The sequence below is a fragment of the Thermobia domestica genome, chromosome 3 (assembly GCF_964235325.1).
Source record: "Thermobia domestica chromosome 3, izTheDome1.hap1.1, whole genome shotgun sequence".
NCBI lineage: Eukaryota > Metazoa > Arthropoda > Insecta > Zygentoma > Lepismatidae > Thermobia > Thermobia domestica.
This window is the reverse complement of record NC_137456.1, coordinates 143274073-143291518: the sequence shown is the minus strand read 5'-3', so window position 1 is coordinate 143291518 and position 17446 is coordinate 143274073. Positions and strand designations below refer to the sequence as shown.

The 17446-nt window shown below is 35.1% G+C and overlaps 1 protein-coding gene across 2 annotated transcripts in view; it reads right to left on the bottom strand.

Moving 5' to 3' along the window:
* Positions 1-665: 665 nt before the first annotated feature.
* The window catches only part of LOC145680780 (uncharacterized), a 57793-nt gene continuing 41012 nt past the window's right edge, over positions 666-17446 (bottom strand). For both annotated transcript variants that reach the window (XM_081751781.1, XM_081751782.1), the window contains exons 5-6: positions 5590-5749; positions 666-1796 (exon numbers count right to left, since the gene is read on the bottom strand). In XM_081751781.1, coding sequence (XP_081607907.1) covers positions 975-1796; positions 5590-5749 — 982 coding nt within the window. In that variant the 3' untranslated portion in view covers positions 666-974. The remainder of the gene's footprint in view (positions 1797-5589; positions 5750-17446) is intronic.

Genomic DNA, 17446 nt, shown 5'->3' with positions numbered 1-17446 from the left:
AAAATGACCTCCTCTTAGAAGCCTATCATAAAATGGCCTTAACGCATATTTTTTCGCGCTCTAGCCTAGCCAATTGTTTTAAGATGGTCACAAGGAAGCAGGTGAGGTTAGATTTAGATCGAAGTTGCACCAGCCGAGTGTGTCGTATTATCATCAGGGTCAAGGTGGAACAAAATGAGCCCTGCGGGGCTTCTAATCTCCTTCGCTCACTCAGCTATGTTTTGTAACGTAAGTAAATCTTTTTTTTTTTATGAATAAAGTTGTGTGTGCGAAATTCATGCATTATATATTACGTACAAGCGAAAGTATTATTTTAATCGATTTTAATGAAAAAAAAGTGTTAAGAATTTTTATAAAAAAATAATTTTAAAAAACTTACCTTGGGCGGGTTTGAACCCACGCCAAAAGCAATTTTCATTACTAGCTTGATCCCTAGCACGCTCAGCTACGAGGCTTACAGCACGTGGCATTTGCTTTTTTGCTATATGTATGCTATGTGGCGAGAAACGGTAAACTCCAACCAATCAGAACCGTGTATTTAGTTCCTATGGCTAGGGTCGAGCATGATTGAAATATATGCAGCCTTAGTTAGGATGCATCTCTAACTAGACTATTATTTACTGACTAAGTAATATCTTATATTTTACACTGCTCTTGATCCTTGGTACGTATTAATCTATCTATTAAAAAGAATTTAAACTTTGTGTTACACTTATTCCTATGGAAAACAAGATAGCGTAGAAAAGTAAACTAGTTTTACAATCAATATCATCACTGTCTTTCACACACACGTAATCGACTCTCCTACAAATTCGTTCGTACTCAACTATCTACAAGTTTACCTTATTTCAGTTCTTGGTTTCATAAATGTTGCTAAATTTCTGGGAAACTAGAAGACTTTGAAACGAAATCATTCCGTAAAGCCAGTTGTAATTTAGGAGGAAAACTTCTTTGTTAACTAGAAACATAGCATGTTATACCGCAGAAATGACTTGTATTTGTTTGCTTGCTTTCGTTTGCTTTTTACGCCGCATCACTTCCAGCTTTCGCCGAAATTCTTCTGCAGGATCTATGATAGCAGATGATCTTTTCGATAAAAATATCTCGTCAAAATCTCTTCGACCGTGAGAGATATAGGTATCTGACAGTTTTCGTGGTGAATCTGGCCATGTTCTACCTGCAGAATAACGAGGAATGTTAAGTGTGAATTTCCGCTTTGAACGGATCGTAGACTTTCGTTTTTCTGATTTGGTTTCCACAGACACCATTGTTTCATCTTCTGATATTAGTGTCTTACTAACCGCTGGACGGTCTTCAAACATACCTTGGTCAACTAGAAACAGAGGTTTTCTCAAACTAGGATTTTCTTTCAGATAATTACAATACGATTTCGTAGCGTATAAATCGAGTATATCTTTCCAAACTTCAGCCATAGACACAATGTCATATCGCTTGTCTCTTACTTCCCAACGACGAAGAAGTTCTGGGTCCGGCTTCTTCACCCTCAATTCTCTTGGCAACATTTTCTGGAAAGCGACATTGTTCACTTTTAATTCTACATCTTTACTGTCTTCCTCTAACTCTCGATGTATGGAGGCGACAGCTGATCTTTCTGGAACTCCTGCCAGTTGAGCTAATTTATCTGGTAATACTACTAGTTCCTTCACTTTGACAGCTACTGCACGCGCACACGGAAGATCTTGCCCAACTTGGAAAATACTTGCCACTGTCTCCTCATCCAAAGCCACTTCTTTTCCGCCTAAAGTTTTCATCCACTCACAAAACTCACGCGTAATCTGAAATTAAACATATACCAACATGTAAACAACATTGATATAATTATTTTCGTAAGAATTCGTTAAAAAGATAAATATACATATACATGCACATCAAAACAGGTGTTGCTTCTCTTGGAAGAGGCACACATCAGGAAGTTTTAACCCTTTATTGGGCAGTGTTGCTCTCAAGCAACATCGCATTCTATTGCGTCATCCGCACGAATTAGAGTAACTTGCGTAAAGATGCCCCACTTTTTCATTATTATCCATTTTCCACTCCTGCAATTGAGGTGAGGTTGTTGAATTTATGATCAATTAGAAGGCTGATGTCTTGTTTGTAATACCTCAAAAGACAATTTTATTTCAGTAAATTAAAAAACTTAAAATAAACCATTTATAAAACCCTTCAAGTGGGGCATCTTCGGCATGCATGTGGTGGAAAGATGACCCAGTTTCACAATTTTTCAAAATGTGTTCATCAACATCATAGAAACAGGCAACTACGCTTTTGTACCACTAATATTACTAACTTTAATTCCTACTGACTATCTATCTAATTATAAAGAAAATTTTCAACAAAATGACAAGTATTTTTCATGTATATTTTCTAAATCCGTTTGCAAACAATGGATAAAAATAAAAGAGAAAAAAGAATTGTGAACCTTACATATTATAATTTGTTCGTTTTTTCAAACTTGGATTCTTGTCACAATTAATGCAGTGACATGCAGTGAACCTACAGTTTAAATCCAAACTACCGTAATCGTTCAATTTTTCCAATGCGTTCACACCGGAAATCGAATCCGAAACGTTGTGCACAAAGGGACACGTACTAACCACTAGACCAGAGGAAAGGACGGCTTTCTTTTAATACATATAAACCTGCTCTCTGAAAAAGTAATACCTCCCCCTTATAAAAACTTGCTATCTACAACACTGGTACATCTATGATGACATCTGATGAATTAGTGGAAATGCTCTTCATTTTGCAATGAAGGGGTATTTGATTTACCCAGAGATTTATTTATCTTTTTAAAATAATTCAACTAGATAAAGAAAGTTGTGACAAATCAAGTGAATCGCAGGACCCCTCCCTCAAGGATATTTTTTAGTATTTTGAACAACCCTCACACATATTCAGCTCGCACAAATGGCCTAAAACACAACCCATGCACATTCTTTTGATTCAACTTTCTAGGCAACTAGTGTCATACACATTATTTGAAGTTCATTCTGTCCAATATTGATCACAAGGGATGAAAAAAAGTTTATAAATAGAATATTACATCATTGAAAGCAGCAACTTGGCCAGGAGACCAAGCCCTTGCTCCAAACGGAAATTTCCCCTTTGCTTCTGAGTGAACAATTAATTACAGGTTATTACAGAACAATTAGTGTTTCATATTCAAACCAAATATTGTTTAAAACAGAACGAACGTACAAATCCTTGCAACATGTCATAAACTGGTTTTCCCGAACAGAAATCTTAAACTTTTAATGTTATAAAGTGGGGCATCTTTGCTTCGATTTCACGGGGGCAACTTTCCCAATTTTGAAGCAAAGACGACCCAGTCGATCACGTGACATACTCATGGACACAGAAACACAACAACCCACACTAGCGTTTGTAAAAGACTGAAGTTCTTAAGCAATTATGTTTTATTCATGTACTTCTATTTAATTACCGTCAAGAGCATTACTACGGTTCACTCTCTAAAATTATAGACGCTGAAATAAGTGTAACTTAGCTTTGTGAACAAGCCTGAACAAGAGCAGCTTCTTCCTCCGACGCAACTTCCACATATATTTACTTATGACTGTGTACCCTTTCACGCACATGGCAAGTCCTGTGACCACGAGTCGCAAGCCTGTAGCAATTCGAGAAGAGGCGTCTTCACTCAGTGGGGCATCTTTACCCAAGATACTATATAAGTTCAGTGATCATTTCATTGGCATTATTGCTTTCATACAGTATTGATATACATGATTTGCGGGTTGCTTCTTTATATACTTCTAATTTTCGTAAAACAGATGATAGTCAAGTTTAGTATTATAGAAGCTTTATCTCCTACGTTCCGCGAAAGTTCTTTTTTTAAATTTTTTTATTTGTGGTTTCTTGCTCCTTAGGAACATATTTCGACAAAACTGTTGGTAATTACTGAGAGTATTCTTATATTTTACCATAATAGGACAATGCTGCTCAGTAGCCACATATAAGACCTATTTTATGGCAATGTTGCTTTGAAATAAACACCCTATCTTTTGAAACCAAAGTACAAAAATACTTTAAAAATTACGAATTATGATCAGGAAGACGTGGTTTAACCATAAAAGCAAACTAAATATTTTAATGGTAATGCTATCAATGCTTGCCCATTAAAGGGTTAAGGCAGCGATTTTTCAGTCTTTTTATTTTTTAATTTTTGGCTTATTAATTGTGTAATTTACAATACTATGGAACAGGTACGAATACAGTGTCGGAAATTGGTATAAAGGCAGAGGGACATTTGAAAATTGAAGTCAAGAATGCCGAGGATGGATAAAGTAACATTGTAGACTGTACAAAATCAAAGGCATATCGTTTGCTAATACGTCACTGGCACGCGTAGTGTACATAAAAATATAAATTAGACCATTTTCGGGTGGAAATTAGTATAAAGGCGCCCATTGTCTTTGCCAAAAAAATAAAAGTACAGTGTACGGTACAGAATGGAAAATAGATGTTCAGTACTTGATTGACCCTCCTTTCTTCTGAATGAGCTGGAATATACGCTTCGGCATTGTTTTTATGAGATATGTTAGTTGTTGCAGTGGAATCGCTGACCACTCTTCTTGTATTGCGTTTTTCAACTCAGAAATCGTCCCGAATTACCGCCCACTGCGATAAACATTGCGCGCAAGGATGACCAATAGGTTTTCTATCGGGTTAAGATCCGGGCTTCTCGCTGGCCACTCCATAACCTTTATGCCCTTATCTTCAAAAGACAGTCGGGTTGCTGATGCCCTGTGGATAGCAGCGTTGTCCTGCTGGAAAATTAGGTTCTGATCGTCCAACTTTTCATACATCCACAGCAATTCTATTTCTAACATTTCTATGTACGCAGATGAATTCATTTTGATGTTGAGCAATGCAATGTTGGATGTATCTTTAACACAAAACGCTGCCCAAATCATAACACTTCCTCCACCAAAATTTCTACTCATTGGCACTTGCTTCTCTTTCCTAAGGTCATGCCAATAGTATTGAAAACCATCCGAACAATTTAAATTGCATTTCTCATCATTAAACACAATGTGATTCCATTCGGATGTCCACGACATATGTGTTTCCGTTAACTGAAGTCGCGCCTGCTTATGCGTCGCAATAAGGGGTGGTTTACCCTTCCGTTTCTTGAATATAAGATGTGGATCTTGATTCAAAATTTGACGCATTTTTCTGGATGTGACAGGTAACTTGCAAGCAACAACAATTTGGGAAGACGACATATTTCCGTCCCTTGCCTTGCACACAATTTATCCTTTCGCAGCCTCCGAAAGTTTTCTAGTTCTACCAATAAAGATGGTATGGTATCTTTATTGTTTAGCGAATGTTTGAAGAGTTCTGATAACTCTATTTATTCACAAATATTTTTAAATTAAGATTTGTTCAGGGCTCAGTAGATTGCTTAAGCCGAAGAGACTCAACTTAAGAAATGCTTTTCATGGTCCGGATGAAACATGATCACAGGCCACCATTTGGTCATCACCGTCACAGCGTATCGAGCTGGAAAATGTCTGATTTAGAAATAATATTTTCGTTAAGAGTACTTACTCTATGAACAATTTCATCGGCCTTCCTATTGAGTAATATCCCTTCTTCATCTTGTTGTGGGTCGATTGGTTCATCTGGTATTTCAGGCCTCCAATGCTGACGCTGTCCGCAAGGCAGGAAATTATGGTAAGGGTTCCTCTTCATAGTACTAGCAGCAGGTCTACAAATACATTAAAACGTAACATATATATAGTACAACATGAAGGTATGATGCAATATATTTGATTATTATATTATAGACAAAGTGTGATTGAAGTAATGCTGGATAAACATTACTACGTAATACTTTTTCTAAAATGAAATTATTATATCTAATAGAAAACGTTGAAATGAATTATGACACGAAAACAGTTAACTTTACAAGTAGTATATGTGCAAAGAGAAGGTGTGTCAAGGGAATCTCTTAGTTAACAGTATATTTCGGTCTACATAATATATAATAAAAATCAGTGGCGTATTTAGGGGGGTGGCTTCCGGGCTTAAGCCCCCCCCGAAATCTTACTTAGTATAGTAAATTAAATGAAATATCTTGCAGAATTTTCACATTTCCAGACAAAGCCCCCCCCCCCGAAAGTTAGCAAAGCCCCTCCCGAAACAAAATCGTAAATACGCCACTGATAAAAATAAAAAAATTCTTCCAACAAAATAAAAACTTTCAATTCTTATTGGCAATGAACCAAATACTTTTCACCACCACAAAAGTTAGCTTCTTCTATTTTCCCGAAAACTACTCATTCAAGTTTATTCTTAAGCTTGTTATTTTTTTTTTCATTTCGATGTAATCTATCGACTGATATATGTCTTATATTTGAACAATATGTTAATTAACCAGAAATTAAATTTTAGAGTTAATTATATAGGCTATACCTTATTAACCACACCGTGTACTGACAATTTTAGGCTATACCTCATTATTCATACCATATACTGATAATTTCAGGCTATAAATCTCATTAACCATACCACGTACTGATAATTTTAGGTTATACCCCATTAACCATACCATGTAACGATAATTTTAGGCTATATTTCATTAAGCATACCATGTACTTATAAGTTTAGGCTATAGACCCCCTACCTTATTAACCGTACAATGTAGTTATAATTTTAGGCTATACCTCATTAACCATACCATGTAAATCCTACTGATAATTTTAGACTGTACTCCATTAGCCATACTATGTACTGATAATTTTAGGCTACACCTCATTAACCATACCATGTACTGATAATTTTAGGCTATACCTCATACTATGTAGACCCTACTGATAGGTTATACCTCATTAACCATACCCTTGCTTATATCATAATGAAGAGCATGATGAGGGTATGTTTCAGTATCATTTTCATCTCAATATCAATTTTTAGATTTAAAACTAAACTATTTTTGCTCCGTTTTGTCAAAAACTATCTACGAGCTTTTACACTCACCATATCATTTTGTTTAGTTGAGTAAGATATATCAATTGGTACACTCGTGTGGGTGTCATCTTTGGAAAATATTTCCCGTTAAACACTAATAAAATATTGAGCGGCTAAGCACTCTGACTGTTGCTCGTAGATTCCAGTAAAAGAAGAGCTTCTTTATACTTAACTTTTAAAGGTAGAATTATTTTAAATTCCTTTAATATCATGTCGCCACGTTTGGCCTAATCCTCGTTTCGCCTAACCAATTATCTGACACTTCTATGACAGATAAATGATAAGATTTGTGTCCTCTATTTTAGGCGAAAAAAGGATCCTCGTTTGGCCTAATCCTCGTTACGCCTAAAATGGCGGACAATAGGAAAAAATCCTGGAAATTTAACTAGAAGTAAATTATAAGAGAAAATTCCCTACTATATGAAGAATTAAGAAATGTAAAATATATAGATTGGTATTATATTAACTATTTTCGAGAAGTCATATCCCTAACATATCTCTAATCTTAAGGGATCTCGAAACGTGGCCATTTTATTATAACAATTTTAACCTCACCGTTTTACTTTCCGCCTTCTTTCTTCTCTTCTAAGGGAAACATCAAAAAACGATTAAGTATATCTTTAATTATAACTTGTCTCTACTCTTAAGGGATTTCACAATATGGCCATGTTATTTCAACAATTACAGTCCCACCCTTTTTTCTCCCCGCCATTTCTCTTCATTTGCAGCGTAAATATTAAACAAAAAAAAAAAAAAAAAAAAACACTGAAATACGCCTTTAGTTACCTTAAAAGAGGAGTCTAAATGCAAAATTTCATTATTCTAACCTTAATGAATTTCGAGATGTGACTATCAAATCACAATTGTAACTCCATCCCTTTTTTCCTTCGCTTCTAGAGCAAATATCAAAAAATGGTAAACATGTTTCTAATTATCTTAAATGAGAAGTCCAAATATCGAATTTCATGTCTCTAACCTTGAGAGATTCCGAGATATGGACATCTTATCATAATAATTGTAATTCCCACCCCCTTTTTCCTTCTCATCCTTTCTCTTCCCTTCTAGATCAAATATCAAAAAACGCTAAAAGACATGTCTATTTATTTTAAATGAGAAGTCAATATACCAAATTTCATGTCTTTAACATTCTGAGATTCAGATATGGACATTTTAAGATAAAAATTGCCACTACTCTTTCCCGCCTTACCAGTCGAATTTTCAAAATTTCTTTCTTATTGGGAACATTCATCGCAAATCCTATGTCCTGTCCAAATTTCAAGTTTCTAGCTTAAGCAGTTTGGCCTGAGAGTTGATCAAATCAGTCTGTCAGTCAGGACTTTTTCTTTCATATATAAAGATTACCACATATTTTTTCTGTAGGTTGTAGGTGTTGTGAAGTGCAGATATCACTATGAAATGTTTCACATATCAATATTTTAATGCAATAGGATCTGCATATCAAAATGTAAGTTTACACGAATTTCTCTATTAATACTTAAATTCTTGACTTACTGTGGTGAAATATTTAGGCCTACGTAGTATAAATACCTGACTACAGATTACTGTACTTATCCAGTGTTTAATTCCAACTGGTTATTTCATTTAAATGTAAGAGTGTACGTATTTAAACCTAGTATAAGAATATTTATTACTAATTCTTGCCACAACAAGGTGCCAGGAGCAATGATAGCCTATAACAAGACACTTATATAAAAATATTATTATTATTATTATTATTATTATTATTATTATTATTATTATTATTATTATTACTAGCAGAGTGGTGCACGAAATGCCATGCACTTAAATTTCTTCATATCAGTGGCGTAGCAATAGGGTAGGCAGGGTAGGCATTGCCTACGGGCGCAGCGCATTTCGGTACACTAGGGGGCGCCCCAGGTTTTTAACAGAAAAGAAGCAAATTATATAAATGGAGCCCCAAGTTTTTGCGGTCTTGTTTTTCGAACATGGCGAGAATAAAAATTCCTGTCACATCTCTCGCAGTTTATTACATTTGCGTATCAAATTATTGTCATTACTGTAACTTATCGAAGTTACAGTACTGTATGATTAAGAAGTTAATCCTCCTGTACGATACCAGTCCTATATTACATTTCTGAGCTTACTAAATTTAAATAAAATTCCCTGCGCACGAGGCTTTCAACAATAATGACCAATTCTATTACTATAAGATCTGGATTAAAAGGAGTTTAAAAAATTTTACCATATTATGAGGCGCAGCACAATTGCCACGTGTTATGTCTACACAGAGCCGTGCACAAGCACTAAGGGTTTGGCAAATCGGGCAACTGCCCGGGAGCCAACGTCAGGGGGGGGGCAAACGAGCACCTCAAAATAAATTTTCGTACGTATTTTCTAATATCACTGTAATAAAATGTAAAATATAGGCTAGGACTATGCGGGGGACGCCGAGAAAACACTTTGGCCGGGTGAAAATTTTGCCTTCGTCCGCTCCTGATACTCACTAAGCACTAAGATTACGTAATGTTAAATGGATGAGGAGAATACTGACCAAAAATCGACCAAGCAAGCTATGTTCAGCTATCTTCTAAACTTAGTGATCTACAGTTCGAAATTGTAGAAAGATTCCTTGGATTCTATGATAAAGACGAATATTGTACAGGAATTTATGAAGAATTTATACTAAAAGTTCTATTAGAAAATGAGATCGACATTAAGAAGTGCAGAGGGCAAGGCTAGATGAGCAGTAATGAGCAGTAATGAGCTTGCAAACTCGGATTCAAAAACATGACAAGAATGTCATATGTTCACTGCGCAGCACATAATCTGAACCTCGTGTTATCGGATTCTGAAAAGTTACCACAGAAGCTGTTAATTTCTTTGCCACCCTACAAGATATATGTAATTTCTTTGGTAGCAGCGATAAACGCTAGAAGGTTTTACAAGACTGTATTCCCAAAGATACATCTACGGAAAATGAAACGACACTGAAAAATTTCTCCCGAACACGCTGGGATTCAAGTCATAATGTCGTGTTCGCACCAAGAAAGAGATATGCTAACGTTATGAAATGTCTCAATGTCATGTGCCTTATTGGAACAGAAAAAGAACGGACAGAAGCAGCTCGCTATAAACGAAAAATGGAAAGGTTTGATTTCATGGCAATGCTTGTATTGTGGGAAAAAGTTCTAAGAAGCATTAATTTTGTCTAAAAAAAACTGTAGAGCCCTAGTAGGTATGTGTTTGTCAGAGTGTCAACGAGAACTGATAAGATGTTGTACAGCAGTGTATGATCTAAGAAAGAATATATCTTAAGTATTCGAGGAAGCCAGTGCTTGTGCACACAAGTTTGATGTTTCAGATAAGTTAGAAGAAAGAAGAAAGCCAGCGCCAAAATTATCCTTTGATGAATTGGCACAAGATACGCGATTTACGGCCACTGTCAAAGAATTTGAGATCGAAGTGCTATTGCCTATCCTCGCTCCGTACTAGTAAACATAAGGGTACGCTTCGAAGGAATAAGGGAAAATTTGTATAACTGCTTATTCATACGCAGTCACTGAGTGACGCAACTCGGTGACACAACTGCTTGTAAAGCATTGCTTTAAATTGTAGTATTCGTACGAGGCAACTGCAGTTTCCGTCACCGACCGCTCTCGCGCAACTGTCTCGAGCAACTCTGTGTCCGTCACTCGAGGAAAAGCATTGCTTTAAATTGTAGCCTTCGCACGGAGACACTGCAGTGACCGTCATCGCGCAAGGTTTGCAGTGTATGTTGATGCCAATGTATGTATGTATGTATGAAAAAAAAAAAAAAAAGCTGATTAGAGGAAATATGCATACTAGACCTTTCCGTCCTGCACTAATCGCGGGTTTTCCACTCCTCCCCGATGGGGGAAATTTTTAACACAATAGAAAATAATAATGAAAACACTTATTTTATGAATACCTTTATTTCGTCTTTTCTATAAATTTTAATGAATTTTCATTTTGCATATGTTGTGAAGAAAGACTTGAATTGCTGCAAATTCACGCTTTTTTTAATATATTTTTTTTAATAAAGTTACAGAGAATGATGAGTTTGAATTTTACAATATGCATTGGTGCTATAATGAAAGAAATTCGATTTGAATTTTCGGCAATAAAAGTTTGAATATTCAAACACTAAGAATTCATTAAAATAATTAAAATAATCGGATTATTGAAATTTAACTAGATTGATATTGTGACAAGGTGTTGAGGCAAATGACGTAGAGCATACTCACTTGTCTCTTCCTAACGTTAAAATTCCATTTAGCTTAGATGACCAATGATTGAAGCCAATAGACTTGCTAAATCAATTATTTTAAGTGCGTTTAATTTGACTTCTATTATTATTATTATTATTATTATTATTATTATTATTATTATTATTATTATTATTATTATTATTATTATTATTATTATTATTATTATTATTATACTTTTGCACTTTTCTTCGTCTTGCTTATTAAATTTTCGTTCAAACTGCTTCCCCTACCCGGGCCTAGTGGTAAATCCAATACTGCCTAGTCATCTTTTATGTTTTGTTTTTTTGGGTATTAGTCATTTATATTAATCATAAGATTTTCAGCCACCCCTAATGCTAAATGAATCATTTCCGGGTCTACATTTATTACTATTATTATCACGTAGCGGGACTTGTAATATTGTACTGTTAGTACGTCCGTCTCTGTTACTCTCACGATAACTCTTGGACAAATGGCAAATTTTTATATTATGTTTTTGCAATAGATATGTGGAGCGATTATGGTATCTCGTCCGAGTTAGTCGTTCTTGCCTTAAAGTTATAGCTACCTTCTCTTTTGGCGTAATACTTGTTCTCATCACTGTGCCAATTCCTATCATATCTTTCCGTAATAACTCCAGAAGTTCATCAAATGAAGGTTTCGACATACGGAAGTAGTTGAAGAATTTCATTTTGTCTGCACACAGATCACGATATAAAGTATGATAGAATAGAATGCACATACATTCTTTTTTTCCCTCTATGTTTCTTCTTTTTGAGCAGCAAAATAAGAAGTGCTTGCTTACTATTAACAGCCATTTCTCAAACTGGAATAACTTGAGACGGTGGAAATGATTCTACGAACCATATGAACTGGACAGTCGCCGAATGAACACTGCAATGTCAAACCATGAATTGCTATATGTGTTTCTGCGTGTTCCGTGTATTTCTATGTGTCCTGCCAACACCATACATAATTTGGGCAATAAAAGGGAGCAAAAAACAGAAAAAGACAAGAGGCCTCGGTATCTCCTGCCGGTATCCCTGGTTTGTATTTCTTTTCACAAGCAGTGACGCAACTAAGTCACGTCACTCGGTGACCACGTGAGAAGGCACCGTAAGATTTTCGTTCTTATGCCCGTCAATGTTACGAACCGCTCCTGAAGAAGAGGTCACCAAGCAGTCTCATGACTTTGCGCTTCTCTATGCGGACGATTTATCCAGTGACTTTCCACGAGAAATGTTGACTTTTAGAGACACTTTTCAAGACTGACTTTCAAATCTTTCAATTCACAAAGAGATTCTTCATTTTACTACCGAATCTGACCTCAGCTCAGCATTTCCAAGTCTGGCTGACTGCGCTTTGTTGATATGTAACTCTTCATGTTACAGTGGCAACTGCCGAGCAAACAGTGCAAGTCCCAATAATAGTTCCAATCACTTAGCCAATAGAGGTAACAGTGATTATAATGTAATAAATGTATATTACCAGAACGTGCAAGGCCTAGCTAGCACGGACCCACCCAACCAGGTACATTCTAGGAACGTGCCATTTAAGTTCCATATGTACCGTTTACGTACCTGGTACTTGAAAAATGTACATTTCATATGCATAGCACGTGTCGCTAGGTGCGTGCCTTTCGAGGAATTTCTGACACTTGAAAGGTACTTTTACATGCTTCACTGGAATGTGAGGAATGTGAATGGCACATACCCCATGTACCATGGCATGGTTGTGCGTAAGTTGCTTCGTATTGCGACTAGGGTTGCCAATTTAGCCACTTTGTGACGAGATCTGGCCATTTTGAGAACGTCGTTAGTCACATAATTTCCAAAGAGCCAATAGTGGCTTTTTAGCCATATGCTTTTCACTTCTATAGCCACTTTCTGAGTTTAGCCACATTGTAATATATTGTGTGTGTCATTTTGCAATTTTCTGCAGTGTTTTCTTTCTTCTTGCATGCAGTATGTAATAAGCAAATACATTACATACAAAATTAATATATTGTCAGTTATATATGGTGCTTATTGGGAAAAACACTCCCCAAAAAAGTTCATCTTAGACTGGAGAAATGGTTATCCTTCCTTTTCCATTATTATTTGGCTATGAAACAAATGCCGGAGACATATACAACCGCTATATACAACAGTGTGGTGTTGGAATGTGTAATGATTAGGATGTGATGTTTTATTTTATTTTTTTGAAAGTTCAACACTTCCAATGTACCCGTAAAAATGTACTAAAGAAATAGTGCCCATGTTTTTTAAATATTCAATTAGAACTGGACAATCTACATGAAATTTGCAATCAATCAGTGAAAACGTCATCTTTCTAGAGCCTGTAGTTTCTGAGATCTCATTGTCGAGAAACATATATGTGTATTTTAAAAGAGCTCCAAAGATGGCAGCACAATTCATTTGCATGTATTTCGGAGAAGGTTTACTAAAGGCAAAGGCCTTTGAACAATAATTTAAAAGGATAAACTTTGTGAAAAATATTTATTTCAGTAATTTATTTAAACTACACTCTTTTAAAAATATTTGTCTTTGTTATAAACGTGAAATCACAAATAACCGTAAATCAAAGGTTTGAATGCTAAGATTATAGGTTAGAGCTCGGTCGCTCGTAAATGTTACTGTAGTATTTTAATAGATAGTTAAATTGCCACACAGATGCCGGAGGAGGGCATATATTTTCAGAGTTAGTTGCTTGGCTTTTTTTAAAAGTACAAGCTTCTAAATTCGAACGTAAAAATGAAGCGTTAAGGTTTTAGTATTTAAGTACTCGCACCCCCAGTTGCATAGCACTGCCCTACGGAACATTACTGACATGCCTAGTACATTCCTGGCACATGCCAATGCCAAGTAAATGTGTCAAGTACATACACGGTACGTGATATACACATAATAGATACATTCCTTGGTATGTGTCATGGACGTACTTTTGGGCGGAAGTAACCTTATTCCTTACATGTGTATTTCACATGATTGCTCTATTCACGTACCTATCATGTACATTCCAATGTACCTCGAGGAACATTCTTTACACATGATCAGTATGTACTTGTGTTGGGTGGGGAGCAAGGTAAACCTCAACAAAATCCTACACAAGGGTGCACGAAAAACAATATTTTTTTTTTTTTTTTTTTGCAGAGTCATATAATGGTACAGCAAAAGAAATTGAGCTAATAGATAATAATGAAGTTGGTCGAATTAAACAATCTAACTTAACTAGACTTCTTAATGTTAGAAATATAAATGATATAATTTTAGCACAAAGTAACTCTGGTCTGTTTTCAAACATGAAAGGTGCTATAAATTGTGACTTTGAAAATATCTTGCTGTTCCACATTAACGTACAATCAATAAGAAACAAATTAATTGAAATTGAAATTTTTCTTGACTCATTTCCGTGCCATATTCTTTGTGTTAATGAACACTGGCTTAGAAATGAAGAAATACTTCTATACGTACCTAAAAATTATATCATGGCAGCAAGCTATAATATTATAGAAGTAAAATTACACATGGCGGAGTAGCAATTTATTTAAGAGATGACTTCACCATTGACTATATTGTTATTAACGTAGATAATTTCTGCTATGAGGGGGAATTCGAAGTAGTTGCAATTTTATTTCCTAGCGCGAAAACAATTGTGGTATCAATTTATCGAACGCCAGATACGGATGTCAATGTCTTTCTTGCACGCTGGGAAGACCTTACTAACTATCTAAGTAAGCATGATAAACATAAAATATTATATCTGGGGGATGTAAATATCAATGTTTTAGTTGATACTCCTACCAAGAATTATTTTTCTGATATACTTAGGTCATATAACTTTTATTTTCTAAATGATCAGCCAACAAGAAAGGAAGCTTGTTTAGATAACATTATTACAAATGTATATAGAAATGATTTATCGTGTGGTGTAGTACAGTGCGCATTGTCAGATCACGATGGCCTATGGGTGTTATACCCCTTTGTCAAACACAATAATACTAGGGTGGTGACAAAGAGTTTTCGAGTACTTAGTTTAGATAATATCTGTAGTTTAAGACATAAATTAAAAGAAATTGACTGGCAGCAAATATTCTTCAGATGTAAAAATGTAGTAGAAGCGTGTGAATTTTTTATGTATAATTTAACACGATGCCTAAACGAATGTTGTCCAAGAAAATTTAAATGCTATAACTTATCTACAAACAAATTACAGCAAAATGTTAGTAACTGGTACACTCCGCAACTAGCAGAGCTTCGTAAGGTTGTCATTGCTTGGTATAATATGGCTAAATCGGGCTGTCCTGTGGGAAAAGAAAAATACATCACAGCTAAAAGACACTACAGAAAGGAAATAACTGCGGCAAAAATTAAGGCAAACGACAATTTTATTGTAAACCATGCAAATAAATGTAAAGCAGGGTGGACAATTATAATCAGGGAAATAGGGGTACGGAAAGAAAATGATTCAGTATCAATATCCCCTGACACTTTTAATGAATTCTTTGTAAGTAGTGCTAAGTATGTAAATAGTAATACAAGCAATATCTCTAAGTCCGCAGAAAACGGTGTTATAGACTTTAAAAGTATTATAAGTTCATGTAGATATCAAACTAGTAACTTGACATTTAAATGGACAAACGTAACACCTGAAGCAATTTTGTCAGTGGTTCGTAAGTTTAAGACATCTGGTAGCGAGGACTATTATGGGTTTACTAATAGTACAATTAAAAACATTATAGACGTAATAGTGGAACCCCTTACACACTTAATTAATTGGATACTAGTAGAAGGAGTGTTCCCAGATTGTCTTAAGATTGCGGTTACTATTCCCATATATAAAAAAGGGGACAAAAACTGTCCCAGCAACTATAGACCAATATCTCTCGTACCAATTGTATCAAAAATTATTGAACATTGCATGAAAGAACAACTAACTCTGTACTTTGAAAATAACAATCTCATTAACTGTGCACAATATGGGTTTCGGAAAGGCATGTCCTCAATTAAAACTGTTGAAAAAGTTGTATCTAAGATAATTGATGCCTTTGAAAACAGTTCATTCGCTTGTGCAACATTATTAGATTTAAGTAAGGCTTTTGATACTGTTTCACATGAAATATTGATTCAGAAATTACAGTAATATGGGATCAGAGGAACTGAGCTGTTATTGATCAGGTCTTATCTAGAAAGTAGAAAACAAGTTGTGTATGTACAAAATAAACAGTCAAACGTACTTGAAATATTAACAGGAGTGCCACAGGGAAGTGTCATTGGACCTTTCCTATTTCTGGTATATATTAACGATTTACCTGACTATTTATCAGAAACCACTGTTATGTATGCCGATGACACTACATTTATAACGAAAGATAATAATATCAACGCAATACACCCGAAAAATAATAAAGCAATAGATAAATCTACTGTTTGGCTGTTCCACAACAAATTACATTTGAATCATAATAAAACAGAGAAGTTATACTTTCATCTCAGCAGCTCCACAACTGATACAAAAGAATGCTCCTCAGTTAATCTATTAGGGATATACTTAGATACGAAATTAAACTGGAATGTGCATACTATGCAACTTTGTAAAAAATTATCGAGGGCAGTATATATGTTACGTAAATTAAAAATATCTGTAAGTAAAAGTCTATTAATCACTGCATATTATGCTTTCTTTCACTCTCATCTGTCGTATGGCATACTATTATGGGGTAATTCTTCCGGGGCACAAACAGTATTTAAGTGGCAAAAAAGAGCGATAAGAACGATAACAGGAATTCCAGAGAGAGAATCTTGCAGACATTTTTTCAAAGATTTTGGAATAATGACTATCCCGTCTTTGTACATATTATCGTGCCTTATGTATATCAAAGAAAATTGTACAAATTATGTTACTCGAAGTAGTATTCACTCACACAACACAAGGCGCAAAAATGAAATAAATATTCCCCATGTGCAGCTGTGCAAAACTCAAAATAGTTATAAATATATAGGGATGAAATTGTATAATCTATTGCCACTTAGAATGAGAGAAATGGAGATTAAAAATTTTAAATGTTTTTGTAAAAAGTGGCTCTTAGATAAGTGTGTATATATAGTATTTCAGAATTTCAGGAAGAAATTTCAGGATTAGAATAGAAAAGTAGTACTAGGTAAAATATAAAATATTGTATTGAT